This window comes from Lynx canadensis, chromosome B3 (genome assembly GCF_007474595.2).
Source record: "Lynx canadensis isolate LIC74 chromosome B3, mLynCan4.pri.v2, whole genome shotgun sequence".
NCBI lineage: Eukaryota > Metazoa > Chordata > Mammalia > Carnivora > Felidae > Lynx > Lynx canadensis.
In genome coordinates, this window is record NC_044308.2 from 116,121,504 (window position 1) to 116,145,295 (window position 23,792).

Below are 23,792 nucleotides of genomic sequence, written 5' to 3' on the forward strand. Positions count from 1 at the left end.
CACATAAGATAAAATGGGGTCTACTCAAGGATGTCGAGATGTTGTAAATGAGATAATGTGGATCAAGTCTTAACACAATGCTTGGCACCTTGTAGCTAGTGTTTATTACTAAACAGAACTTTTGGGCCCATGTTATGGAATTCATGCCACATGGCCAAACTGCTTTCCAGAAACATGAGCAATTCACACACATACCTACAGCATATGGCACCTTCCATGGCATCTTCTCCAATAAGAAGTTTGGTCATTTTTTCTCTTTGCTCAATGTGCCTTACAAGGATCATGTGGGTCCTGGTCAAACTCATCGTGAAGTTCAACCAAAGGTCATCTTTCTTCTCACAGTCTAAGCACCAACGTGGAACCCCATCTCAGTCACCCTTTCTGGGCTGCAGAAGACGAGGCTAAGCTACATGGCATGAAATACAAGGTCACACCAGTAAAATATGAGGGTGTCAACACAGAAGTTTCAGAAGCTGTCTTCCGCATTCAGCTGAATGAAGAAATAGGGGACAAAGGCAGCAGAGGATAGCCCCCAACACGGTTCTTCCCGTCTGTCTTCACCCTCATCCCACCCAATATACAATCATGGAAAGTGAAAGCACAAAGGCTGCCTGGTGATCAACTTGCTCCAGAAGAGGCCCAGAGAGGTTAAGTGGCTTGCCCGAGGTTACACAGCTGGCAAGTGCCATTGAGAGTATCGAGATGACAAGGAATCCAAGATTTTCCTCACAGGCAGAAAATCTCGTGTACAACTCCACTTGTTTGTCCTCTTAGCCCCATTTACAACTTCACCAGGAACATCAGGGTGGATGATGATAGGGGTGGGAGACAGCACACGCTTGCAGGGGCTCTGAAAGCCCAAACCCGCAGCCTGTGCAGAAGTCAGTTGTGAGAAGAGACTGAATCATCTCAGCAGATGCGGCTCAGCACCATGTGCCAGAAGGGCCTCTGTGGTCCAGCTGGGAGCTCCAGGGGCTTCAGGGGGGCTTTCCCCCCACTTCCTGTTTTCTGTGCCACAGCCATGGTTTTTATTTTTCCCTGCATATGGAAATCCCCCCACAAGAGCCAGTTACTTGGATATCTTGTTTAATTAAAAAGTGGGGAAAGGATAAGCTTACAAAGCACCACGGCAAACCAGAAGTCATTGTTGTAACAGTTTTATTCAAGTCTGTGTGTGCTCTGGTGGTGGGACCAGGCTGAATCGGCATTACACTGTAATACGATAAGAGGTTTAGCCATTGAACCAAGCCTGCTTGGCATCCCTAGTTAACAATTTACAGTACCTTGAAAAAAAAAAAGCCAAAGAAAAGAACCTGGTAAGTTTCCTTCAGGACTTTTCTATTTTTAAATATTGTTGACAAATTACAATAACTTAAATCCCAAAGCAAAATGGGAATTCAAGGACACAGGGTTAGGACATATGAACAAGACACTGAAACGGGGAAGGCCTAGGGATGAGAACTAGTAGCTAATTACAGAGAAACAAAACGAACACATATGTGAACTTTCACTTTACCTAGACTCAAAGGCTCTAACAGGAAGGAAAATCCCAAAGAAAGCTTTTCTGCGAACTAAGTAAAACCCATCTCCAACTTCTTTCCTTAATCCTCTAGAAGATAGTCTAAATCTGTATGTGAGCATGTGAATATGTGAGTGTGTGAATGTGTGAGCGTGTGTGTTTAGGATGGATAGTGAGGAAAATCAGAGGAGAAAGTTGACAAGTTCATCATCTCCCTTCTTTGCTACAGCTGGGTTCCAAGGGCATGTAGCTCAACACAATGGCTCTTCTCAATTTCTAGCTGCAGTCGTGAGCTAACAACCCAAAGCAAGGCTACAGGCGGGGGATGCAGGGAACCACAGGCAGTAAGAATCAGGAAGACCAGTCCTACCGGCTTCCAGGTTAAGGAAAGAGCCCGACCTTCAGAACAACAAATGACCGGGCTCCCTGAGCTGTCTAGGGAGGCCAGGGTGCTGCCAGTGCCCAAGACCGGAAATGAACAAAGCGGGAGGGCTGTCAATATCTCATCAGGACAAATGGGAAATCGTCAGCAGTCTGAGAAGATGATGAGAGGTTCACCTGACCTGCACAGCCAACCAGAAGCCCAGAGCTGGGTCAGGCTGGTTAGGCACCTAAATCCTATTAATTAGCCGTAATTAGCTGGGACTCTGGTTTCTGCCTCCTGCCTTCAAAAACCAGTGCCTGAGATGCCAAGGGTCCAGTGGCAAGGCCTGGAAGGTGCCAGGGACCGAGAACTCCCAGAAGCAGCAGTGGGTTCTCCTTTCTGATGTGGATTTTTATTAATTTGAATTCCTGATCTAAGAAAGCAATGATTTGTCTGAAAGAAGAGAGCATTTAGGAATGTGTTCCTAGGACTAAATGTAGCTTGACAAGAAGCCATCCTCAGGCCTGAAGCCAAGGAGAGAGGCAAGTGGCCTAGTAGGCTGAACCACAGGAAATTGCCAATATTCGGCTGGTTTTGACCTACAACCACCCCCCACCCCACCCAACCCCCACACTTTTCTCCACAAAGGGAAATAAACTAGCAAGGTGAGGCTTATCAGTGCTGGACCCTGGGTTCCAGGACCATACATTTTAAAGTTAAAGGGCTTCGTGCTTCAGGTAGAGAAGACAGCATCATCCTCAGTTCGTTGTTGGGCTCACAGGTCTACAGAGGGGAGGAGACACTTGCAACTTCGCACACTAGCATGTGGGCAGCTCAGGTCACCGTGTTCCTGCCGTTCTTGCCACCATGGTCATTTATGATCACAACACACTGCGGTGCGGGCTGCTCTCACCCCTGACCCAGGGCCAGTCTCTGGCAGAGCTTTCAGGAAAGGCCCAGCACTACAGCAAGGGCAACACCTGCCTCTTCCCCCGAATCCTCCAAGAGGCAATGGAGTGTTTCCAACCAGCTTGAAGGCAGGGGGGGGGGGGGGGGGGGGGCTCACATACCTGAGTCAAAAGCACAGGCTTAATTAAACACATGAAGAAAAGATCAAGGCTCCCTGAAGTGTAACCATTCACAGCCATCCAGCCTTTCAGAACCCGCTGTTCTGTGCTTTTGTTAAAAGCAAGCTTGAAGAGTTAGCAATGCTCAGGAGGGGTCTCCCTCCTTGTGGGGGCCAGAGGGAGGAGGGGGGCCCAATGTGGGGACTGAGGAATAGGAGTGTTGACAACAAGCCACACCTAGATGCCCTTGGGATGTCCTGTTGTGTCCCTGAGCAACCGTGGTCTGAGGGGAAAGGGGCCTTGTAAAGAACCTCACACCAGGACATGCGTCCCAAGGGCCGGCAGACCTTCTCGCAAAGATTCTTCCAGGAATTAAATTGGCCTCATTCCAGTCTCGAAAAAAACAAGACTCTGGGAATGACTCCTAAAAACTCCAAGACCCCAAACTGTCATTCTGATGCTGACTCCAGCCTCCTGGTCTCCTATTTTCCTCCTTCCTAAGACACTAATGCTGGGAAAGACCAGCCTGACAAGTTAAGTGGGGGATCAGAAAGGAGGTCTGTAAACACCAGGTGCTGCAAAAACGCAGAAGATGTGCCTGACCATGGCCCCCGTTAGTCATTCTAAGCCAGCTCCAAACCACTACTCTTCCAGAAACCAAAGTAAGAAACACTAGGCAAGTCCCTTAGAGGCAAAAGTGGTGAGGACCACACTGTTAAGGTCAGCAATTTGTCCTAATGGCCGGCTGGGAGCTGCATGCTTCGCCGACCTGCTCTGAAACATGTTCTCATTGCCCTTGACCGGGAAACAGGTAATGGTTGCTTTTACAGGAAGGAAATGTGAGAGTGGCTAAAAGGGGAGCCAGACAGCAAAACAGATGGTGGAAGACAGACACCTTGTTCAAGTCTTAGAGCTTGGTGCCCGACTCAGCGACCAGTCCAGGCAGCTTTCAAATTTCCCTTCCCTTGAATTTCTTCCTCTTTAAGCATTTTCTCTTCTCTACCAGCAAGTGTATCAGAAGGAAAATGATGCAATTTTGTAAAGGCCAGGAGGAAAGGTTAGCACTATTCTGAGTTGACAAATAGAAGACATCATCATCATCACGTTCATCATTACTACCAGACCCTTGGGATACTAAAGGATGTGAAGTGAAGAGAGAGTAACCACCAAGCCTCTTAGAAATAATATGAGGATAATGGAGACATCCACTCAGCCCCTGGCAGGGACCTGGATCCCCAAGGGGGGGTAAACAGAGGATAATCCTGTTTAGAATCAGTGGAAGGAGACGAGGGATCTGAGGACAAAGGGCAGAGAGCAGTATCTGTTTCCAATCACCATCACTGGTGGCCCCTGATGCTGGGGGCCACTGGATTCCAATCATCCAATCACTTTTGGGTAATGAACACCTGCCAAGAACAGAGGGAAGGAAAGAAACGGAAAGAGTAAAAGGGATTCTGGCTACTGCCAACGCAGGGGCTCAATCCCAGCTTCAAGGCCTGCTCCTGACCGTGACCATAGAGACAAGGGAGCCTACGTGGACAACTCAAATTCTATAGGATCCTTATCCCACCACGCCTCACCTTACAGAGAGAGAATGTGGCAGGCAGGGGCCCATCAGAGACGGGATATGGAGGAGCTGAGAGAATGCCTCTGTCTTTGCGCCAGCTCACGAAGCAGCCTCAGACTAATCCTGCTTCTGCCTCCGACAGGTGCAATTCTACCAATGGCAGACCCAGTCTTTGTCTTTCCTCCGGCTGGAGGAGTAAGAAATGGGTTCAGCCTCTTACTCAATGGCAAGTGGCCACCACTCCGTGCCCATTACATCAGTTATACTACCACTTCCCCAAAAGATGGCTGCAACCTAACAACAAAAAGTAGAAAACGGTCAATTGCCTCACAGCACAGAGCACTGTCCAGAGCCAGCAAGGTTTGGATTATGCTGTGTGCTGTGCCCCGCCAAAGGGCCATTTAGTGGAACCAAGGGCTTATAGACACATTAGAGACTTAGGAACTGGGGCTATGGAGAGTCCAGGGAAGGGCCCAGAACACACCATCTGTGGCCCCCTCCCCAATCAAGAATGAAGAGGAGTCCCTCGGTTGGCTGGAACTGTTAATAGGATTCACATTCCACAACTCCTCCCCCCCCCCCCCACCCCAGCCAAGGGGTGAGGGGACGGAGGCAAAAAAAAAAAAAAAGAAATCTCTACAGTCTTCACTGAAAAAAGAGGAGAGAGATGAGACACCATGGGCAACAAAACTGAGTGCCTCCCACCCAAGATGAGGGGGGGCCCTTGAACCAAAGTGCCAGCGAGCTCATAAAACCGGGAGCCATTCGAAAACCAAGGTCACCCCTTTCCTCATTCCCGGGTTGGGACTTGATCATAGTGACAGAGAGACAGAGCGGTGACCAAACTCATCATCTGTGCCAGCTTCACTGCTTTCCTCCTTCTGGCAGGCGGGCAGCAAATGCAGGGAACCTGCAGGCGGTCCGCCAACGTCTCCAAGGAAATATTCCATGATAAGAGACAGGGAAGCCACATTTGGAGAGTCTGGAGGGGAGAGGAGCATGACCCAAGGCTCTGCTCCCAATCAAGTTTACGTGTGCGTCCTGCACAAAGGCAACCGCTCACACTTGACACGGGAGGCCCCAGGGGAAGTGGAAATGGTGCAGGCACACAGGAGGAAGCTCCACAAGCAGCTCAACATTCCAGTTAAGGAAACAGATTCCAGAAAAGTCAGGGTTGGCCTCTGCTCTCCTTCCTACCCAGCTCAGGGTCCAGAGCCCAGCATCAGGGGCCACCTGTGCCCAGAGGCATGAGCCCTCGGTCAGTCTGCAGTGCCTGGGGCTCAAAGGTTCCTGTATATCAGTGGCTCACTAAGCACCCCACGAACATCATCGCCTCACCATATCCATGTGTGGAAGGTACCACTAATGGCTCCGTCTTACTTCAAGGGCATCCCGTAATGGATGGTGTGGCTGAGAAGAAATCCCCACAGTTCCAGCTCCCAGTGTCCGGGACCCTCCCACCCCCCCACCACCAATATGCTATTTTGGTGCAGTGCAGAGATATCTACCAACCAAACACATAATCCACTGGCTCCAGGGATTGGAGGAAAGATCCAGGGAAGGGCATAACACATAACGACCAGAACAACAGAACGGACCAACACAGGAACTTTGTCTCTGGCTTCAGAACTGGCACCAGTGAGTGAGTCTCCCAAGAAACTATCCCTGGGATGAGCATGTTTGTATCGGAAACTGGTCTGGCCACGTCCAGACCCCGGGTAGGAGATGGATGCCATCAACAGGTGCTGGTTTCTGCCTTTATTTGTGTGTTTCCGAAAGGAACAAGGGCAGACTCTGTTACCCTCTTTGCTGCCACTCGACTCTGTTTTTCCTAATTCCCTCTCCTCCCCCCAGGTCCCCTTACCCCTGTGGGGCTCAAATAAATAAGCGGGGCACCTGGAAGGGCAGGCGGGTAAGTACCAGGTCCCTCAACTCCTACGTCCCACACTGGGGCACCTTGCCTTCAGTCCTCCAGCGGGCATGTAAGGGCTTAGGGCACACAAAAGCGTGTTATCTCACACCAGATGAGACTCTGATTCATGGGTGCTGGGGAAGAATGTGGAAGAGGAGCAAAATCAATCACAGATCATCCAATACTGGTGTTTGGGAAGGCTGAACTCAGGGCTCACAAAAGGACTCCGGGACAGGCTCCAGGCTTACCCAGGGGGCTGAGGAGAGGGGGCAGCAGACAGATTTGGCTGAGTGACCCTGCAGAGTCACCGTAAAGGCGAGGAAGACTGTGGAGGGTGGGGGACATGCACGCACCCCGCCCTCCCCTACACAGCCAGAGCTGATGGCCGCAGCCCCTTCCAGTGGACATGGGTAGAAAGGCCCTACAGGGCAGGGGACCCTCTGAAGTGGCCCTGCTTCCATCCCTTCCACCTTCAAAGTGCATTATCAGTGCAAGAAGTAGGGCTGGATTTCAGGGGGTCCAACTCCGAGAAAGGGCTGTGCCAGCCAGCTCCCCCCATCTCCTCCTGCTTCCCCCTTGCCCGCCCCCAACCCTTTTCGTGTTAAGACCAGAACTCTTGCTGAATCTCATAAGGGGCGGGCCTGTGTGTGTTCAGTTCGGCTCTGCACAGCGGCACGGTGCTGTCCTGGCTCTGGCCCTCTGCGTCCAGGTCCAGAAGCGTCCGCTCAGCAGGGGGCAGCGGCCCCGCTTGGAACGGGAGCAGGGCCGGGAGTCCGGGCCGCTCATCCACAGTGCTGCTGCTGCTAGCGAAGCAGGAGTCCAGGTTGCTGGGTGTCTCCGTGCTGGAGCTGTTGGCTGGGGAGGCGCTACGGGCATGGCTGGGGGACACAAACCACCAAGGGTCCAGCCGTTGCCGGTTGGCAGAAGGACGTGGCCGAGGCAGAAACTCCAGGGTCTTGGGTCTCTCCAGGGTAGAATCCTGCTGTGTGTTCCAGCGCCTTGGGGTCGGGGGAAAGACCACATTGGGGTCAGGGAGACGGGGGAATTCACCTGGGTCTCGGCTGGGGCTGGGGGTTTTCAACATTCCTGGGCAAAGAGACAGAGGGAGAGGCATCAGGTGATGGCACACATTTCTAGACCAGATAGACACTGCTCCCTCCCCATACCTGCCACATCCCTATTCACCTGGAATAACACGAGCAACAAATCTTTAAGCAGCACCTACTACGTGCAGCGGAGTGTGCTGGGAGGCACTGGGGATACAACAGTGAACTAGAAGGCCATGATCACTGTCTCCGATAATAAAATAAGAAGAGGACATAGGGGGGTCACATCCATAATGAAAACCCTACGATCCATGGGCCACCCTGTGGTCTGCAAAACAAGTTTTATTGTAACACAGCCGCACCTACGGCTTGTTCTCCCACGACAGCAGCAGTGTTGAGTAATTACAACGGAGACCGTACGACCCCAAAAGCTTAAAATATTTACTATCTGGCCCTTTACCGAGAAAGTTTGCTGACCCCTGACGTAAGGAAGTGTCTGTTTATTTCCAGTTCATCCATTTAATAAACGTGAGGCCAGAACAAATCTAGGTCTCAAAAATCTGAAGATGAGTCATAAGGTCTCTTCCCAAAGAGGACACATACCTGAGTACAATAAAAAATCTAAAGCCGAAAGGGAAAATACAATTGTCATTTACACTCAAAATCTCCCTGAAATCCCAGTCGCCATCTCCTCTCCTACTGGGTGAGAGGGGTTGCAAAGTCAGGTTTCGGTCTTCTAGGGAGCAAGTGACAGTGGCAGGAAAAGACAGGGATGTGGACACCCAGGTGGCCCAGCGTCAGACAGGGAAGGCGAGCTCATGCACAGGCACAGATACAGGAATGTATCTGGATTTGGAGTCAGGCACGAACAAGGGATGAGCGATACAGGCAGGATGCATGGGAGGAAGCTTGCCCACGAGTAGGTCTGTACTAAGCTGTAATCACAGGCAAGAGCCCAGCTACGTGGCACAAATACCCCTCCTGTATGAGTGTAGCATTCCTTCTGGTAACTTTTGTCTCCACTTCAGGGAACGAGCACAGCTCGGCTCCTGCCCCTCCTATGCCCTGAAGGCACTGCACTGTGCCCTCCAAGACCCAGGGCCTGAACATCCTACAGGAGCCCTGGGTCCGATTCTTCCCAGAACCTGCGGTCTGCCTTCACTCCTCAGGGAAGCCCCCTGCCGAGGCACAGGACAGAGAGAAATCAGTCGGGCCTGGACATCTCTCCAACCCCAGGGCAGCACGTCCTGGTGGGCCGAGTCAGAGGAGGAACTGTCATTCTAATTTTGCCATTCACTCCAATCTTGCCACACCCGGGAGGCCCAAGAGCAGGAAAGAGAAAAGGAGGACAGGACTCACCTGTTCCTGGGCTGGGGCTCAACCCATTGCTGGAGGGGCTCCTGCTGGCTAAGAGAGCCGCTGGCTTGAGGGCCCCGTCAGAAGGAGTCCGCCGGTGACCGCTGGGCTGCGTGGGGGCCGTAAGGGTGACATGGGTAGGAGTCAGGGATTGGTTAGGGTCTCGCTTGAAGCGTTCCACTCGGACGTTGACCAAGGGGTTGTGGGTGCAAGGGGTCAGGGGTGGGGCTTCAACCGGACTGATGGGCATCTCGTACACCACGATCTCGTCACTGTCGGAACGCAGCAGGGAGCGGGTGGAGTTGCACTCCGAGATGGAGGAGAGAGAAAGCAGCGTGAGGGAGGCAGAGGGGTCTCCTAGCAACAGCATGGGCTCCTCCTTCTTGAAGAGCTTCCGGGATGGGGGGCTGGTGCTCCGACGAGGACGGCTGGCCCTCTGGAAAAGACCCTCACGCCTCTTCTTCTCCTCCCGGGCTGGTGGCTCAGGCTCCTCTGGGGGAAGCAGCTGGCACTTGCCAGCTTCAAGCAGGTCAAAGCCCAGGCCTGTGGCCGCGAGAACAGCCCCACAGCCAAGCAGAGCCACCTCACAACGGCGGTGGTGGGTGCCACCCCGCTTGAGGCTGTTAGTTGGCGTCAGCTGAGGGGTACTGGTGGCTGAATTGACTGGGGTGGGCTCCTCGTGGACTCCATCACTGGAGGGGCCCTCCCCATCCTCTCCTCGAGGGAACGGGATACAGAGGTAGGACTGGTTGGGTGAATGCTGTAGACGACTCTCCCCACTCCTGGGGCCTTCGCTGTCCTCATCCTCTGGAGATGACAAAAATGGCAGGGTGTGGGGGACAGGAAACGGGAATGAGGCAGCAAGAGTAAGAATCTCATCCTTCTCCCCAACCCTGGGCCTCCTGGTGGATTTTCAGGAGTGCAAGGGTCAAACAGTCTCACAGGCAGGATAAGGACTGGGCATTGCACCCACAGGGCTTTACCCCTCCACACTCAACCGTGGCCAGTATGAGGCAATCACTCTCCATTCCAGAGCCTATTTTCCTGTGTGCAGACAAATCTGCTAATTTCCTACTTCTTGCATTGGGATCCTCAACACAAGAGGTACAGTGTGTGAGTTTCCTAGAATAGTGGGTAGAACAGAAACATCCCTAACTTTTTTGCACCTTAAAACTGGAAGGGACCTTGAATTTCTACAACAATGGCCTAGAGGCCGGTCTCAAGACCAGTGTCCCGCAACGGACTGGAATCCTCTACATGGGTGAAGGCCCATCTACGCTGTAGACTGACCTACTAAGACTTGAAAATCTTCAGAGAGAAGAGGACATCCTATCTGAGAGAGAGAGGGAGCCTGGAGAAGACCTTACCCATTCAGCAATCACAGGCAACTAGAAAGCTTCCTTAGAGAAAGACCACAGTGTCTTCCACCACCATCTCCTGTCTTGCAGACTCCCCATGTTAAAATACAAAGGAAAGAGACCCAAGCAGATGGAAGCGCCTGATTCAAGTCCTCACCCTCTGCACTGCCCTAAGGAGACTACAACCGGCGCCCTGGGATAGGAGGCCAAGGGCAGGCTCCATGGCAGCAGTGGGAACAAACTGTGATTTGGGAAGGTTTGATGCAATGGGAGTAGAGCCAATGAAGAGGGAATAGGGTGAGGGCCCAGGAGTTGGGTCAAAGAGGAGACAATTCCCATGAGGTGGTACTAGGGGTCCTCAAACACTCCCAGAAGCTTGGCCAGAAGTTCCCTGAGGGAACAGGGACAGTCAGGACAAGGGCCATGCTTACCCATCTCCATAAGGCTGGTGAACCCTGGCAGGGCTGGGCTACTCCTCGGGCCCTTCCCCAGGTTGGGGGCACTGGACGACCACTGTTTATATCCATCTACCAGGGACTTGAGGCTAAATAGGAGGAAATGGGGGAACTGTTAGAACTGGTGACTTCCCTTACTCCACCCTCACCTCCAGGGGCCCATGGAAACGTCTCTTTCTGTGTGCTTAATTCCACCAAAGCCCAAGAGCCTCGGGGTAACGAACATTACTGGGTCCCCTCGTGTCACAAACAGAAGTGCACATGCTCCAGGAAAAGAAAAGCAGGGCCATGAACCCACCCCTTCACATGCTGCTACGGAGCTGTGGAAAGATCTAGCAGGCAGGCCGGCAAGAAGACAGGAAGAATGAGGACTGCCCAGCACTGGCCAGGGTCTTGCCTGAGCCCACCTTAAGGCAGAGACGATCACTCCAGGACACTGTGTCCAGCACACTGCTGACATCAGAGATACTGCAATTCGAAGCCTTGTGATCCCAGGCGAGCCCTGGGCAGATGAGCTAGCAGGGATGGGCCATTTCTCAACTTCTCCTTCCAAGCTCACGGCATGCTTAGGCAACTTTCCAAGCCATCCACTTTTCAAAAACAAAAATCAGCCAACAAAGCTGCACCAAAGCAGTGCACTTTGGGACAGACCTATGTGGGTAGTACATAATGCTTCACTCGAGCCCCTGGTTTGTCTGGGAATGAAGAGGAAAAGGGCAGGAGCTTGCTTTCAAGTCCCTGTGATGAGCTCACACCTGCCAGCCAGTAACTCTGAGGATCCTGACGGGGCACCCCATCAACCCCCTTTACGATGGGGGAATCAGAGGCCCAGAAGCACTGGTCTTTTCTCTAATGGACAACGAAGAGAGAAGGCTGAGGACTCCGTGGGTTATGGCTGCTTTGGACATACCAGGATTATAACCAGAGGTGGCTCTCATTTTAGGGCCAGGAAAAGCTGTTCAGCTAAAGCCCACTCTTCCCGGTCCATCTTGAGGGAGAGAGAGGGACCAACTTTTCCCCTCACTTCAGATCTCTATTTCAAGTGCTGTCAGAAACACCAGTGAATTCAAGTATATTCCGGCCACCATTGGTTTCAACCAAAATAAACAGCCAGGGATAAGCATGCTAACCAAACCCACAGCCTGGGACTTTTAGCTGATGATCTTATAACATCACCTCCAGCCCTGAGTTCAAGGGGAACCCAGATTAGCAAAGTCAAAGCCAGTGCTAAAGTTCAAAGCATAAATAGTCATGTACTGCCCCCTAAAACTAAGGGTGCCAGGAGAATATCCACAACGGGAATGGTCAGAGAAGTGAGGAGAGGGAAAGTCAGACCAACACAGGAATTTCCCAGGGTGCACGATGGTACTGCTTTAAAGGAAAAAAATCAGCATAGCCTTGGCAATAATGAGGTTTGATTCTACCGGATGTGCTGTGAGGACAAGGAAATGGAAGGGGACTATTACGAACACATTTGATGAAAGGGTGCAGATTAGACTCACCCCAGGTGGAAATGTGGAGACTCTGATGGGGTACTTAAACCATTAGCTTTCTCACGTCTCTGAGGGGATCTTCAATGAATAAAGAAAATCAGTAGTAGGTGACAGTGGGTACATCCAATTCAGTATCTCCCACATGGGAGCCCTCAAGGCTTGACTCTAGCTACATTGGTAGCTGCCCTCCTCTGGCCCGGTAAGCAAAGCCCACGTGATGAAGGAATCCTAACAAGGAGACCCAGGACCTCCCAATCTGTGGGACAAAGGTCCTTGAGCAGCCACAGCATAACTGCAGAGGCCGCGTGAACCCACAGATACCCAAGCTATCTACAAGCAAGTGCATACGTTTCCTATAGATATGTACTCGTTTTTTAAAGGATGTATAGTCACTTAACATTACTGAATTCAATATAGCTTTTTGTTGTTAGGGATTATTTTCTTCCGTTGATAGGGGCTAAAATTAGAAATATTATCACACAGAGGCTCCCAAAATTTCTGACGTTAAAGAAGCCTTTACTCGAGAATGAACAGAATATACTTTATTTCTTCAACAGGAATGGAGAATCATAAAAAATTCAAGTCATATTTTGGGGCGCCTGGGTGGCTCAGTCAGTTAAGCGTCCGACTCTTGATTTTGGCTCAGGTCATGATCTCACAGTTTTTGAGTTCGAGTCCCACATTGGGCTCTATGCTGACAGTGCAGAGTCTGCTTGGGATTCTGTCTCTCCTTCTCTCTGCCCCTCCCCTCCCCCACCTCTATGAAATGCTTCAGTAGTTTTGAGGACACATCTATGCAAGGAGGAAGAAAATTCAAAGTTAATATTTTGAAACATGAACCAAAGTTAATTCACTAAACAAGACGAAAAACATCTATAAATGAAGCAGAACCAGAGAAGCTACTGAAATGTCAGAAACATCCAGGGATTCAGCGTGACTGACTTTCAGACCCATCCTAACCCTACTCTACCCCAGGGCTCGAAGGAATCCAAACTGAGGGAGATCCTGCCTCTACAGGACCTAGCACAGCAGAGCAATTCACCATTCCTAGAGGACCATCATCGAGCCCTCACAGAGCTCAGGCAGTTCACCCTATGTACCTAAATTTTCTATTCCAAGGTATTTGTGATTTCTAAAGCCTGGCTTCGGAGTCAATCCTTTTTGAATCCAATTGCTATTTTCGTTCTCAGCTCAGATCTGACATGAGAGAACAGATTTTGGACATGAAATCTTCTTAGTATTCGAAGGAATACCAAGGCCACTTACAGGTTCGGGCACAAGTTCAGGAAAGTCTCTGAAAAGGGCGAAGGGGATTACTGCCTATTCTCACAGGCTCAGAAAAGTCAAAAAACAGGATTCTAGCCTCTAACACCAAGAAGAAGGTACGAAATAGAAAATGCACCAGGAGCAGGGAAGAACCATCACAGCAGGTATTACAAATGCTTCCTATGAGCCAGCTAATCTTGTATGCACTTCCCAAAATGGACTTATTTAATCCTCACATCAACCCCGGGAGATGGGTACTGGTATAACCGCCGATTTACAGATGAGGAAACACAAGGCCACACGGTGAGGCATGGTGGAGCCAGGATTCACGCCCAGGCAGCCTGGGGTCAGGGGTTATGCTCGCCACCACTACACGGTGAGCGACTGGCCTACGAAGAACCGGGACTTGAGAGAATTTAACTTGTAAGAACACAAGCACATCCAGGGCACAAAGCCGGGTCCCCTGCTTCGCTCAGAGGACGTGCTCACACCTGTCCGTGTAGCAATGAGGTGGGGCTTAAGAGAAGCTCCGGTTGGCCCTGGGGTCACATGGCTACCAGGGCTGGGTCATTCCACCTGCCCTTGCTTCGGGATAAGCCTCCAAGTCAAGAGAGGCCTGTAAGCCTTGCTCTTCCTTCTCTTGGCTCTGAGCGGATGTTTTAAGGGAAGAGCCGGGTACAAGTAGGACACCTGGCTGAACTCATCACATTTGGTTCATGCTTAATGTACCTGCAACTCTGAGTCAGACACCTGTAGGTGTCGGCAAACTACAACGAGGGGCCTAAATCCTGTCCACCACCTACCTTCGTAAAGTTTTACTGAATCAACATAGCCACGCTCATTCATTTACAAAGTGCCCATGGTCTATGGCTGCCCTTGCACTACAACACAGGAGGTGAGTAATTGCAAAAGAGAGGATGTGACCCACAAAGCCTAAAATATTTATTATCTGACCCTTTACAGAAAACGTATGCTGAGCCCTGTCCTAGGAGGTTCAGGAAATGAGGACATTGGAAAACTGAAGCTTGTAATTTCTCAGAAAGCAATGAAACACAACAGAGGAGACGGTGTTTCATATCATAGTTTTAAAAGGGTATACCCATCTTTAAGTGGAAAGAATCTCTTACATTCTGGCTCTTACCCTTCGTCTCCTGAGGCAAGCTCCTTCTGACCAAGTGTACTTGGCCCCCACGTCCGTCCTTTCTTCTTGGGGGCCCTCTTCTCCTCCTCCTCCCCTTCCTCTTTGGGGACGACTGAGTTCCGGCCCCAGGTTTTGCTGCTTTCACCTGGTGTCACTGTGAATAACAAAAGTTGGATGGGATCTGGAAAGAAAGATAGACAGGGCCCCCCCCCGCCCCAAAACTAGCCTCTACCTTACCGGACAGACACAGACACATGCGCACGTGGACACACACGCACGGAGTTACAGGGAAGAAGTCACACCTCCTCAAAAACTCTGTGCCCAAGTGGAGCCTTCAAGTCCTCAGCCACCAATCACTGAGCACTCGCAAAGTACCAAACATGGAAAAACTGCCCAGATTCTCGTAAGTCCAATGCAAAGCTGGAGCTCAGGCCAGCCAGACGGCAGAGTTCCAAACAGATCTTGGTTTTGTTGGGTGGGACTGGACGGGGAGGGGCAGTGGGTGAGGAGTTAGGAAGGAGAGAAAAAATATAAGGGGGTAAGGAAGACTTGGAAGTGCAGAAAGGAATTGTAGGTAAGAAAGAAAGATAATGAGGAACTTAAGACTACGGAGAAGGAAGTCAGGAGTAGGGGAAGGGGAGGGAACAGGCCTAGAGAAATATACTAGATAAGAGAGGAGGAACATTCTTCTGACATTGCTACCTTATAACAAGGGCTGAAACCCAAATGCTTCAGAGGCTTACATCATACATGAGTGAATGATTTCAGACACCAAAAAATAGGGAGCTGAGGGGACTGAGGCAAAATATGGTGCATAAGGAAACTGCCATTGGTTCTAGCCAACTGCGGCCACGTGAAAAAGGGAATCCACTGATACGAACCGATTTTTCAAGGATAGCCAGAAATCTAGGGCTTTTAAAAAAATGAAATCTCTATCTTTAAGTTAGGGGAACTACTTTGTTCATGTACACACACACACACACACACACACACACACGTGTGTGTGTAAATTCTTTTCAGTCAACACGGTGGTGAAAATAAAATCGGTCCCAATTTGGCCTATCACAAAGTCTTTGGCGAGTTTTCTTAGGAACTACACTTTGAAAACACCCTTCCCTGGGAAGCATGAACAAAAGAAAAACAGTGATGCCCCAAACATGCGGAGAGTGCACAAGGTCCGTAGGCCAGGGTACCAAGCAACCCAGGCCAGGTACCAGGGTATCTATATCACACACCAGTTTCCAAATTGCTTTGTAGTTCACTAAGGATCCCGTCGATACCCACAACCCCCTTTGCTGGGATCTAAGAGTAAAAGGTAGAGGAGGCAGTAGTAAAGCTAATGGAGAGAGACAAGAAGGAGGGCTACGGGTTTGCGTACATATGTGCATGTATATACACATTGTCGAGGAGAGGTGGCAGAAGTTATGGATGGAGCAAGCCTGGGCCAGTCGGTGGCTGGACAGAGCAGGGGACAGGTGCCCCCGGTGTGTTCTGGCCCCAGCTAATTTGGGAAACAGTCTCACACTGGATGGCTCGAAGGCGAGGAATGATGGTGGGGCTCGCAGGAGGACTGGAGCGGCTGTTGGTGAGACTCTTCCTTTTATCCATGGTGGGGGAGGCCTGAACCGTGAACTTGTGCTGGAAATCTGCTTGGGGAAACACAGACATGTGTGTGCATTAGCATTTTCCCATACTCTAGTTCCTATGAGAAAAGTGAATGCATCCCCGCTAGATGCATTTTCCCATAATCTAGTTCCTATGAGAAAAGTGACATGTCCTGGGCTTGAGGGGACAGGCCCCAGTTTCCCAAGAAGCAACTTGTTCACCTAGGAAATGTTCTCTTTCTCCCCAAAGAAGGCAGGGCAGCAGGACCAACATATGAGGAGAAGGAAAATTCACTGTCTAAGCAAATCTCATATATACAGATTTACAATAGTTGTTTAAGACATGAGACTTGTTGCGTATTCTAGGAAATCTAACTTAAAATTCTTTTTCTTGGGGTGCCCGGGTGGCTCAGTCGATTAAGTGTCCCACTCTTGATTTCAGCTCAAAATAAATAAAAACAATTCTGTTACTTACAATCTATTAGTACATGGCCCCTTTTCTTAGGGACCAAAGCAGGGAGACTGATGTTTCTCATTGAGTGCAGGCAGGGCAGAGTAATTAGGACTAATCCTTGGTGGGAACCTAGGAAAGTGAGGGCAATGGGGCTAATGGTCCAGACTGCGACGTCTTCCAGAGGCAGTTATGGCAGAGCATGAAGAACGTAAAACTCGCAGCTCTGGATTTCTAAGTTCCAGTGTCCTCATGTATCGAGAAGCGTGAACAGCTGAGTGTTCACACCTAGGTCTCCCCACTAGATGCAGTGTCCCGGAAGGTGGGAGCTGCTGTTTTCCTATGAGCCTTCCCCAGCACACGGCAGCAGCGCGGCACCACACACAACACGTTCGAGAGGGACTCAAAGACTCCCTGTTGCCTGGCCAGAAAAAATGTGCAACACGGACACCAGTACATGTCCCACAAACAAAGTCACGGAATTTCACTGAATGGATTCCCTTGTCTGTACCGAAGCCACCAGCGCTTACCAATCATCGGCTATTGTTCCTATTCCGCCCTTTTCCCTTGGTTCCTTACACTTCTATAGGTTTGCTTCCCAGACCTGATAAACTTAGACTACAACGAAGTTTTTTTTATCTACATAAACACACACTCACCTCCCTCCACGGGTACACTACACCCCACAAAGATTCTACTTCACAGATTCCTTTTACTTTGCATTTCCCCAAGCCTGGACGTACTCCAGATGTGCCTTTATTCACCCAATGTGCTTCTGAAAGGTTGTACATAAATCAAATTCTTACACATTAATCCTGATCTCCACTGCTCGCACACAACTAATTATTTAAAGAAAGCCAGAGATAAGTTATTCTGCAGAGCACGGCGTTCTCTCGTCTCTGGCATACTCATGCCCCGGAATCTGCCCCTGCAGCTCTGGGCCTCCTCACTGGGCTTGCCTCATGTGAGACGTGTCTATGTGAGCCACCACGCGACTGTCAGTCTGGACCGTGCCCGCCTGTCAGGTCCACCAGCCACCAGTCAGTCTTCCTTCACACCCTGTGTTCAGTCACCCTCAAAAACTCCCCCGGAGCCGGGTAGCTTTTCCGCAGGCCAGTCTTTCCAGTGAGCGGAACGGGCCATGTCCAACCTGCTCCGTTCTGAGCCCCAGAGCCCCATCCCCGGCCACCCCCCCGGGTCCCCTGCAGCAGGCTGCCCTGCTCCCTACCCCCCCAGCCGCCCCCAGCCCCGCCGCTGACCGGAAGGAAGGCTGATGCGGTTCCCATCCTTGAGCTTCAGCCGGCTCTTCCTGAACTTGCCCTTGCGTTTCTTCACCCGGGGCTTCTCCTGGCACAGCTGGTGGATGATGATGTTGAGCTCCCGCTCTAGGATGTCGATCTCCCGCTCGGCCAGCTCCTGCTCGCGGCGCCGCAGCAGCTCCTCCTGCGTCTTCTGCTGGAGCGCGGCCCGCGTCAGCTCCTCCTCCCAGGTGCGGAGCTCCTGCAGCGGCAGACGCAGCGGGGAGAAGACGGGGTGTTCAGTGCAGGGATGGAGGCCGAGGGCCCCCAAGGGCCAGTGCTTCCCGGAAACCTGGACAGCGCTCCTGTGATGCCCATACCCCCGGTCCCAGGAGGAGATGCGGGCCTCACAGGTAGCTGGTAAACGGACACCTGACCACGCCGGACGCTGGGGACGGGAAAGCTGGGCACGGCCACACTGAGGACACGGCCACCGCAGCCCTGGAGACAGGAGCTGGTAGTTCCCAGGTGCTCCCTGATTACTGATAAAAATTGCCTGTGATTGGAAAAAAATGGGGGGGGGGTTGGGTAGAAAATATAATCCTGTCATTAAATTTTACAGACTTGGGGAGCGCCTGGGTGGCTCCGTCGGTTAAGTGTCCGACTTTGGCTCAGGTCACGATCTCACAGTCGGTGAGTTCGAGCCCCGCGTCAGGCTCTGTGCTGACAGCTTGGAGCCTGCTTCAGATTCTGTGTCTCCCTCTCTCTCTGCCCCTCCCTCCCCTGCTCATGCTCTCTCTCTCTGTCTCAAAAATAAATAAAAACATTTTAAAAAAATTCACAGACTTGGTTCTATTTTAATTTTTTTCCCCATTATATAAGGGACGTTTCTTAAACCGGAGACAACTAAATGTGATCTAGCTTAAAATGTGCCCCCCCTAGAAATGAATCACCCTCCAGGCATCACCTAACACTCAAATAAAAATATATTTCCAGAGTGATTGTTCAAAAAAGGGAGTCTTCTAAACCTCTGTTCAGTTGGTGAGGGACTCTACTGAGGCATGTGGTTTGAACTCTCCTCTTATCTCAAAGGACAACCATTTGCTGTGGAAGGACCATGACAGCACAGAAGAGAAGAGAAAACATTTCCCAAAGTCTTTGCCAGGCGCTTGCTCTAGTACCACTGCCCTAGTAGATGGGCAAGCCCTCTTGCCTGCTTCCCCTTTTTCCTTCTGCATGAATTTATGAAGTTCCTGAGATGGGGGGTCGGGGGGAAGGGGAGGTGGTATTAGGTATTAGGAGAGGAAACAGGAATGAGAACAGAACATGTACATACAATTGTCAAATCTGGCATCTAAACTGTTAGCACTGGTTACCCAGGGCGTAAGACTGAAGTGAGGGGGCATGATGTAGTCAAACCTAAAAAAAAAAATGGGCATTTCTTCAATAAAGTAGTCAGAGCAACACTTCTGTGGTCGAAAGCTACAATTTCTCCATGGAATGCTCCACTGTAAGAAGTCATTCTGGACTGTAGAAAGGGAGCCTAGAGCTAGGAAAAAAGTTTGTGAACACATATTGGCAAAGCTGAGCAGTGGGTAGAGAACAAAGAGAGAACAGAGACCTGAGGGGAATAAAATATTCTGACATTTAGGAACTTTCACTCAACTTGCCCTCTACTCTCAAGAGAGTATCAAAATTGATAATAAATGTTATAGAAAAGGCAGAAGTGAGAAAAGGATTAGCACCTTGAAAACTGTCTTGTACATGATAGGTGCTCAGTGTCAACGCGTGAATGAGAAAGGAGGGGGAGACAGAATTCAATTTTATAAATACACGCCTTTACGGGAACCCAGATTCATCCAAAGTGTCTGAGAGATGAGCCTGAACTTTTGGACTTCTCCTTCTTTAATGAAATAAGCAACTGTTGTATGCTCCCCCCAAAACCTTGGCTCTCCTTATCCCAGTACTTTGTTTTCACCATCAGGAGAACACACACACACGGAAGATTGAGAAAAATCATTCCTGGTTGGTTGATTTCGCTGCTAGATGGGAAAGTTAAAAAGTTCAAGCTGATTTTCAGCTTTCCTAAGTCATCTTCTCCTGTGCGCTCTTGTCTAGGGGATGGTTTGTGTTGTAGCCCCCTCTTTTGTGGGAAGTCAGACCCCAGTCCAGAGACAAATCCATTGTCACTATATGTGGAAGCTGTCAAGTTGAGACACGCTGAGAATGAGCTGAATCATAAGGGAAACCAGGACATTTGTGGAGTACTTGCCAATGGCACCATATATCTGGAAGACTCAAACATGTGAGTCTCCTGCTTGTGAAACGCCTATTTGGGGATCAGTCTTCTAGTATGCAAATCACATTATCTGCATACAATGATTTAGTAGGAAACTCTCCAGAGAGAAAGCTCATTATCCATCTCACCCTCACTTGCCCAATTACAAGCCTTATAATGGACAGGCGTCATAGCAAGGGCTCTGGGGGCACCTGAGTGGCTCAGTCGGTTAAGCATCTGACTCTTGACTTGGGCTCCGGTCATGTTCTCACGGTTCTTAAGTTGCAGCCCCGCGTCGGGCTCTGCACTGACAGTGTGGAGCCTACTTGGGATTCTCTCTCTCCCTCTCTCTCTGCCCCTTCCCCACTTGTGGACATGCTCTCTCTCTCTCTCTCTCAAAATAAACTTAAAAAAGAAAAAGAAAAAAGAGCAAGGACTCTGGAACAAACTGGCTGAATAGTGGCCTGGAGTGAATTACCATGGGCATCATATGCAATATGGAGTTAACAGCACTGACAGCACATGGTACGTAAGACAATTATTATCTTATTGTGTAAGATTACATAAGAATTCATATTAATTACTTAGAGCATGGCACAGGGAACATGCTCTACGAATGTTAGCTGTTATGAGAATGGGTTTGGCTTTTCCTAGTAACTATTTACTGACAAAATCCAAGTTTCATTCTTCTTTTTTTTTTTTTTTAAATTTTTTTTTTCAACGTTTTTATTTATTTTTGGGACAGAGAGAGACAGAGCATGAACGGGGGAGGGGCAGAGAGAGAGGGAGACACAGAATCGGAAACAGGCTCCAGGCTCCGAGCCATCAGCCCAGAGCCCGATGCGGGGCTCGAACTCACGGACCGCGAGATCGTGACCTGGCTGAAGTCGGACGCTTAACCGACTGCGCCACCTAGGCGCCCCCCAAGTTTCATTCTTCTTAGTGGCTAGTACCCTTATAATTTCATCAATCAAAAGAAAGAAAACCAAGAGTCAAATGATTCAACAGTCTAAAAAGAACCAGCAACTCTAGGTTTCTTCTAGTTGGAATAGCATTAGTAACAGGAACAAACTCGATTAATTACTCTGCTCCAAGGTCAGTGTCGGATTCCCCCCACCCCCCAGGTCACAAAAGATGTCATAGACTCACTCCATTCCCCTGCAGAGTGCTCATTGACTTGCCAAATAGTACCAGGTTTAGGACTACTATATGGCATTAAAAAAAAAAAAAAAAAGAGTTTAATTTCTTCACATCAGCTCCAGAAATGATTTTTAAGTCATTTGTTTAGGGAAACAACAATGATATTGGAGAGAAAAAGGTTTTGGAATCAGAAGATCCAGGTTCAAGATTCTGCCTCTCACTATACTGGCTGTGTGACTTTAGACAAGTCACTGACCCTCAGCCTTGAGATGAAAAAGATAATACCTGCCCTACATGCTGGGGGCAAGGGCCATAACCCACCCCCCCCAAGATAAAAATGATACAAGGTTCTTTTATCATCAGACATTTCAAGTGAAAGAACTTGAAAGACATACACAGTTTTAGCTACTGTTATTATATTAAATTGCTTCCCAAATGCCCATAATGGGGAATGGGAAGGGAAAACAGAAATTAACCAAGAGACACATGGACGCCGCTTATGCCCGCAGCTATAGCCCTTAGGTCCAGCCTGGCCCCTGTAGTAGAAGCAACATAGGTGCTGGTGTTAAGCTTCACCTCTGTGGATACTGGCTGCTAACCAGGCATGAAGGGCAAAGAGAGGAGCCACATAGGGAATGGACACCAAAACAAAAAGGTAGATCTTTAGTAAGCTAAGAATATCTGAACTCCTCAGTCAGTTTGGGCTTGAGCCCTTTTCATAAAAACACGCAAAATACCAATAGTATTTTTAGCCCATCACTATTTCTGATCCTGATACCTGTGCTCAGTGTTGAAGCATCCCTGTAACAAGTTAACCCCCCAGCCCCAGAAGTCCACTACAGAACCAAGAAACATTTCTAGAACTTTCTCATACTTTCTGCTGGTACTTACCCAGTGGTGCTCTTCCTCTGGTTTGGACAATGAAATAGATACTCCGTAAGAAGAGCTTTGGATCATGACTCCCCTACTTGTTCCTGCCATATCCCGGAAAGAAAGAAAACGTCTATACTATTTCAGGGCATACCTAAGGCCTGGAGAACTCTCTCCATGTAAAGCCGGGAAGAAAAAAGCTGCTCTGTTACCACAGACCAAGCAGGAAGGTGGTTGTGTTGGAATTTGTCCAGAGGCCCCAGTGGGGAAGGTCCACTGATTCAATGCATGGCTTTTTCTTGTTTTATTTACCTTTTCTTTGGCCCTGAGTTGGTCAAACATCTCCTGAATCTCATGTTTCCAGTCATCCTGCAGGCAGTGGAAGGAGTCCTTGGGCATTTCAAAGAAACCAGACTCCTCTATGGTAGTTAGCTGGTCCAGGATATTTGTGAAAGATGGTCGTGAGTGAGGGTCGGGATTCCAGCAGTCTGCACGGAACACGTGAGCGGACAGAAAGCATGAATGGACAGAGACAAGCGTTAAGACTTAGAATATTATGGGACCTCACTTACCAGAAATAGTTTTCCCTCCAGAAACTGAAACACTGGGTAGGTAACCACAAATAGGGCTGGGGAAATAAAACAAGCTGCCCACCCTCAATATTATAAAGACTGAATGGGGAAATATAATGCGGCCGCCCCCATCTGACTCCGTTGAGTTAGCATAAGAAAAGCAAATCCAGAGACTCTGCCTGCGTGAAGTTCAACAGCCATGACTTCTCATGTTCCTACACGATTCCAGTCTTGACAGTGGGTCACGAGACTTGGGGCCTCAATCTCCCACAAATAAATGAGCCAGCCTTGCCCACCTCTATGGGATGATGATAAGGCAAGGATAAAAGGCACCAGGCTGGGCAGCAGGAAAAGTGAACTCTACCTACTCTCAGCTCAGACACTAGCTAATGGAGTGCACCTTGCCTCTCTCAGCTTTGGGTTTCTCACTTAGGGTCTGACCAGATGACTTCTAGAGTTCCTTTCTTCTCCGATGTTCTTTGCTTCTATGTGTAATATGCTCATTTTTTATTAAGTAATAAAATGCTAAAGCCCTGGATAGCAGGCTTTAGTTACTGAGCCAAGCTCTACAGTCACTGTAGATGGACAGAAGGGACATCTGTGACATCAGCGAGGCAGGGTGTTGACATATCTTCAAGCAGGTCTTCCAACCACCCACAGGATTCCTCTGTGAGTGACCAATGCTTCACCTCCTCTTTCAGTAACCGACCCAGCAGAATTGTCCGCAACGTACCCAAGGGCTGCCGAAAGGTAAACTTTCTCCAGTTTTGTTCCAGCCAGGGGTCACTTACCTTCCATGAGTTTGGCAAAAGGTTCTGGGCACGTAGAAGGAATGGGAAGAGCGAGCTTGTTCATGGCCACTCCATAAGCTACAGCTAAGCCATCGATTCCTCGGAAGGGCACCTCGCCAGTCAGGAGCTCCCAAAGCAGCACCCCGTAGCTGAACAGGGGAAGAAGACAGAAGCCACAAGGCAGTCTCACCGACAGGGCTCATGAGACCTTTCTGAGCTGCCCACACTCTTTCTGGGACGGAGGGACACCAACAAAGCAGACGCACCAATGGAATACAGACCAGGAGACCACGAGGCCAACCCA

The 23,792-nt window shown here is 49.8% G+C and overlaps 1 protein-coding gene across 3 annotated transcripts in view; it reads right to left on the reverse strand.

The window, feature by feature from the left end:
• Positions 1 to 1,141: 1,141 nt before the first annotated feature.
• MAP3K9 (mitogen-activated protein kinase kinase kinase 9) overlaps positions 1,142 to 23,792 on the reverse strand; it is an 80,924-nt gene continuing 58,273 nt past the window's right edge. The window contains exons 4-12 of one of the 3 annotated variants that reach the window (XM_030319445.1): positions 23,489 to 23,637; positions 22,438 to 22,613; positions 17,859 to 18,099; positions 16,068 to 16,190; positions 14,545 to 14,698; positions 11,052 to 11,234; positions 10,621 to 10,733; positions 8,835 to 9,638; positions 1,142 to 7,515 (exon numbers count right to left, since the gene is read on the reverse strand). In XM_030319445.1, coding sequence (XP_030175305.1) covers positions 7,031 to 7,515; positions 8,835 to 9,638; positions 10,621 to 10,733; positions 11,052 to 11,234; positions 14,545 to 14,698; positions 16,068 to 16,190; positions 17,859 to 18,099; positions 22,438 to 22,613; positions 23,489 to 23,637 — 2,428 coding nt within the window. In that variant the 3' untranslated portion in view covers positions 1,142 to 7,030. Of the gene's footprint in view, positions 7,516 to 8,834; positions 9,639 to 10,620; positions 10,734 to 11,051; positions 11,235 to 12,146; positions 12,216 to 14,544; positions 14,699 to 16,067; positions 16,191 to 17,858; positions 18,100 to 22,437; positions 22,614 to 23,488; positions 23,638 to 23,792 lie in introns of all 3 variants that reach the window. The other 2 variants (XM_030319446.1, XM_030319447.1) reach the window with 2 other exon arrangements.